Source organism: Peromyscus maniculatus, chromosome 22, assembly GCF_049852395.1.
Source record: "Peromyscus maniculatus bairdii isolate BWxNUB_F1_BW_parent chromosome 22, HU_Pman_BW_mat_3.1, whole genome shotgun sequence".
Classification (NCBI taxonomy): Eukaryota; Metazoa; Chordata; class Mammalia; order Rodentia; family Cricetidae; genus Peromyscus; species Peromyscus maniculatus.
In genome coordinates this window covers 3,026,612-3,031,611 of record NC_134873.1, presented here as the reverse complement: position 1 = coordinate 3,031,611, position 5,000 = coordinate 3,026,612, and the positions used below count along the sequence as shown (strand labels likewise).

Below are 5,000 nucleotides of genomic sequence, written 5' to 3'. Positions count from 1 at the left end.
ACATGGGAGGACCCAGCGGCAGTGTGCACGCCCAGGAGAACCCAGGAGCCACAGAGACCGGGTGACACGGGTGGGGAGGCGCCAAGGCAGACAGATGGGGGGAGTTAGTGTGGCACGGGGCAGAGCACGTCTGTGGGCTATGGAAAGTTCTGAGGGCCGGCGTGGCGGGCACAGCCCTGTGACTGGGGGGGGCAGGCAAGGTGTGGAACTTGACAGCTGCACGGTAATCGCAAAGAAACTTTAAAGACAGACAGATGCTAAAGAAACAGAGAGAGAAACTTAGGGGGCCTCATCACCTGGGTTCCTCCAGGCCTGAGCTCAGGCTAGGTGTGCGTGCGTGTGTCTGCGTGTGTGTGTGTGCATGTGCGCGCGTGCGCGCGTGTGTGTGCGCGTGTGTGTGCGCGCGTGTGTGTGCGCGTGTGTGTGTGTGCGCGTGTGTGTGTGTGCGTGTGTGTGCGCATGTGTGTGTGCGCGTGTGTGTGTGCATGTGCGCGTGTGTGTGTGCGCATGCGTGCGCACGCGGCCGAGCCAGTGTGGGCCTAGGGGCAGCCCAAGCCCTTGGGCGTGGCTGGCATTGTTTGTACAAATGTGACTCACGGGGTCACCACTTTTGTGCTCAGTGCTGAGTAAGGTCCTCAAACTAAACGAGGAAGCAGGGCAGGGGTGGGGGCGTTGGCAAGATGGCCGCCAAGTCTGCCGACCCAAGTTGGACCCCCACTGGAAAGGGCACTGACTCCCCTCAAGCGATCTCCACACCCGTGCCTTGGCTTGCACACCCACCCCCGAGACAGATCACTAATATCTAAAAGATGATCAGGGTTGTGAACCCATGGCTGACTCCGGAGACCTCAGCTGAAAGGCAGGACTTTGGGGGTGTGAGGTGTGTGCACCTCTGCGTGTGTGCGGTGTGTGCGCCTCTGCGTGTGTGAGGTGTGTGTGAGGTGTGTGTGAGGTGTGTGCACCTCTGCGTGTGTGAGGTGTGTGTGAGGTGTGTGTGAGGTGTGTGTGTGCACCTCTGCGTGTGTGAGGTCAGAGGACAACTCACGCGTGAGTCACCATCCCCTTCCACCACCAGCTGTCACGCCTGGCAGCAAAGACCCTTTCCTGGCCATGCCATCTCGCTGGCCCCGTCCACCTTATGGGTTTTTTTGTTTTTGGTTTTTCAAGACAGGGCTTCTCTGTGTAGTTTTGGAGCCTTTCCTGGATCTCACTCTGTAGCCCAGGCTGGCCTCGAACTCACAGAGATCCGCCTGCCTCTGCCTCCCGAGTGCTGGGATTAAAGGCATGCGCCATCCCCACCTGGCGTCCACCCTACGTTTTTAGATGGGGGTTCTCCCTGAGCCCCGGGCTCCCTGTTTTGGGGAGGCTGCTGGCCCGTGCGCCCCAGGATCCCATCCCCATCTCCGCAGCTCTAGGATCACAGATGGCATCACATGCCCGGCAGGTTACGTGAGTGCTGGGGATTTGAACTCGGGTCCTCGCACTTGCCTGCATCCGTTTTCCCACTGAAGGCAGTGGGTCCATTGGTCTCCACCGCGCGGAGGCCACCAAACCACCCCTCAGACCCCGTCAGGAGGCTGTGCCACACTGACCTCTCTCTCTTGGCTCTGAGTCTCTGTTCTTCGTACCTGAAGGGAAGAAAAACAGGGAGTCAGACGCGGCCGCAGGGGAGCCACGGAGTGAAGGGGAGGGCGGGCGCCGGGGGAGGGCGGGCGCCGGGGGAGGGCGGGCGCCGGGGGAGGGCGGGCGCCGGGGGAGGGCGGGCGCCGGGGGAGGGCGGGCGCCGGGGGAGGGCGGGCGCCGGGGGAGGGCGGGCAGGGGAGGGCGGGCGCCGGCGGAGGGTGGGCGCCGGGAGCCGAACCCGGGTCCTCTGCAGGGGCAGCCGGGGCGCTGACCGCTGAGCCGTCTGTCCGGCCCCCCAGCGTGGGGCCCCAGGGTCACTCACTGCAAGACGCACTCCGGCAGCTGCACGTGCTCCATGGGAATGAGCTGCTCCAGCTGCTCCAGGCTGTGCACGTACTGGATCTTGCTGATGAACTTGACGCTGAGGGCACGCAAGGGCGGACAAGGGGTCACCGGGTCGCCAAGTCCCCCACGCCGGCCCGGAACTCACCACCCTCCTGCCTCAGCAGGGCGTGATGAACGACCAACACCCCGGGTGTGTTCTTTCTAGAAACTTCTCTCACGTCTCCTCACTGTGCGTGCGAGAGGTGAGGGACCGGTCCCTGCGCCCGCCCGACGTGCGGTCTCGGGGACCGAACTCAGGCTGTCGGCTCGGCCGCAGGCTCCCTCTCCCCGCAAAGCCGTCCCGCCAGCCCCTCAGACGGATCCTTACAAACACAGGGCAGAATTCTCCGCCTAGCCTGGTGGTACACTACACGCCTGCCATCCGGTGCTCACAGAGCTGAGGCAGGAGGATGGCCACTTCAGTGCTGACCAGGGAGACTTTAAACCAAGGGCCGGAGCAGAGGGCTCCGCTGATGAAACCAGTGCGGTGCAGCTATAACCGGGGCGGGGAGACCGGGGCGGGGGAGACCGGGACGGGGGAGACCGGGACGGGGGAGACCGGGGCGGGGGAGACCCGGGATGGGGAGACCGGGGCGGGGGAGACCGGGGAGACCGGGGCGGGGGAGACCGGGGCGGGGGAGACCGGGGCGGGGGAGACCGGGACGGGGGAGACCGGGGCGGGGGAGACCGGGGCGGGGGAGACCGGGGAGACCGGGGCGGGGGAGACCGGGGAGACCGGGGCTGGGGAGACCGGGACGGGGGAGACCGGGGCTGGGGAGACCGGGGAGACCGGGACTGGGGAGACCGGGACTGGGGAGACCGGGGACGGGGAGACCGGGACTGGGGAGACCGGGGACGGGGAGACCGGGACTGGGGAGACCGGGGCGGGGGAGACCGGGGACGGGGAGACCGGGACTGGGGAGACCGGGGCGGGGGAGACCGGGGCGGCCCCCACCTGATGAAGGGCCGCGAGATGGCCAGCACGGTCCGGATGAACCAGGAGGGGTGCACGATGATCAGGGACTTCAGGTTCTTGCGCAGTCTGCGGGGAGGGGGAGGGACGACGCCGTCGGGTGCGGGCGCAGGGGGCCCGAGGGGGGACGGTTCCCCCCCCCCCCAGCCCGGCCGCCCAGGTCCCCTCAGCCGCAGAGTTAGAGGCTCCGGGATGCGTCAGCACCAGGCAGCGGTGAGGCCCGGTGTGGCCCTGACACACACACGCACACAGACAGAGACACAGACACACACACACAGACACACACACACACACAGACAGACACACACACAGACACACACACACGCGCGCGCGCACGCACAGACACACACACACACAGACAGACACACACACACAGACACACACACAGAGACACAGACACACAGACACACAGACACACACGCACACAGAGTCCTGGACTCTAGGAAGTGCTCGCAGGATTTAAGAATCTGTCTGCAGCTATTCATAAAACAGGAAAGGTGGAGACAGCCCAGTGGACGGACAGAAACTATACAGTTCGGTCACAGGCTGGAATAGTACTCAGCCACGAAAAAGAAAAGGCCTTCTTTCTGGTGCCTCTCCGAGGATGACCCTGGCGGACTCCGTGCTCCCACACATGGATCAGACACTGCGGGGCCCTAAGGGGGCCTCCCGCCTCGGGCACCGGTGGGGATGACGCTGACGGCCCCCCCTCACCTCCTGTCAATCATGTGGTAGCATTTCTTCAGCCAGCCGATGCCCGGCATCCTCCGCCGCGGCGTGGCCCCGTTCAGGTACACGATCATGTAGTCCTCGGCCACGAGCAGCTCCAGGCTACTGATGACGTACCTGGGGGGGTTCCCACGCGCGGGCTCTGAGGGCCTGGGGGTGGGGGTTCCCACGCGCGGGCTCTGAGGGCCTGGGGGGGTGGGGGGTGGGGTTCCCACGCGCGGGCTCTGAGGGCCTGGGGGGGTGGGGGGTGGGGTTCCCACGCGCGGGCTCTGAGGGCCTGGGGGGGTGGGGGGTGGGGGTTCCCACGCGCGGGCTCTGAGGGCCTGGGGGGGTGGGGGGTGGGGTTCCCACGCGCGGGCTCTGAGGGGCTGGGGGGGTGGGGTTCCCACGCGCGGGCACTGAGGGGCTGGGGGGGTGGGGTTCCCACGCGCGGGCACTGAGGGCTTGGGGGGTGGGGTTCCCACGCGCGGGCACTGAGGGCCTGGGGGTGGGGGTTCCCACGTGCGGGCACTGAGGGCCTGGGGGGGTGGGGGGTGGGGTTCCCACGCGCGGGCTCTGAGGGGCTGGGGGGGTGGGGTTCCCACGCGCGGGCACTGAGGGCCTGGGGGGGGCCTTCCCGAGGCCCCCCCTGCCGGGCCAGCCACACCCCAGCGGCTGTGGGCGGCTCCACCCCCGTCCCGGCCTCCCGCGACCGCGCCAGCACCCCAGAACAGCAGGGAACCCCGCCGTGCTCTCTGGGCTCCGGGCCCCGTCTGCCCCCCGGCTGGGTCTTGGGAAAGGCGGTCTTCGCAGACCAGGCTAGCCTCGAACTCGCGCGGCCGCGGACTCACAGGAAGAGGTTCTCCATGATGTAGTGGTAGTCGGGGGAGCTGCTGTCCGGAAGGAAGCAGGCGGCGAAGACGATGATGGCGTTGAGGCCTTCCCCGTAGTAGCCTGGGAAAGGCGGCATCCGGCGTCGCAGTAGCCCAGGCTGGACCGCGTCTCCTCCCCGCCCCCCCCCCACGGCTGCACCTCCCTGAGCAGCGCCACCCGGTGGGGGGTGGCGTCCCGTGTGTCACCCCCTGCACACCCCGGCTGCACAGGGTCCCCCAGTGAGGAGAGCCGCGTGCGCGGTGACCCCGACCCCGGCGACGCGGGGCGCACGACGCGGGGCGTACGACGCGGGGCGCACGACGCGGGGCGCACGACGCGGGGCGCACGCACCTCCGTGCGTGACGACCTTCATGTAGGGCCGGATCATGTGCAGGTCGATGCGGTGCTCCTGCTCCCCGATGATCACGGTCCGCCACAG

The 5,000-nt window shown here is 67.6% G+C and overlaps 1 protein-coding gene across 1 annotated transcript in view; it reads right to left on the bottom strand.

Annotated features, from left to right (window-relative positions):
- Atcay (ATCAY kinesin light chain interacting caytaxin) overlaps positions 1-5,000 on the bottom strand; it is a 29,888-nt gene that overhangs the window by 7,029 nt on the left and 17,859 nt on the right. The window contains exons 5-10 of the mRNA XM_076559659.1: positions 4,913-5,000; positions 4,540-4,642; positions 3,695-3,826; positions 2,963-3,049; positions 1,946-2,044; positions 1,593-1,628 (exon numbers count right to left, since the gene is read on the bottom strand). The exon at positions 4,913-5,000 is cut by the window's right edge and continues 98 nt beyond it. Coding sequence (XP_076415774.1) covers positions 1,593-1,628; positions 1,946-2,044; positions 2,963-3,049; positions 3,695-3,826; positions 4,540-4,642; positions 4,913-5,000 — 545 coding nt within the window. The remainder of the gene's footprint in view (positions 1-1,592; positions 1,629-1,945; positions 2,045-2,962; positions 3,050-3,694; positions 3,827-4,539; positions 4,643-4,912) is intronic.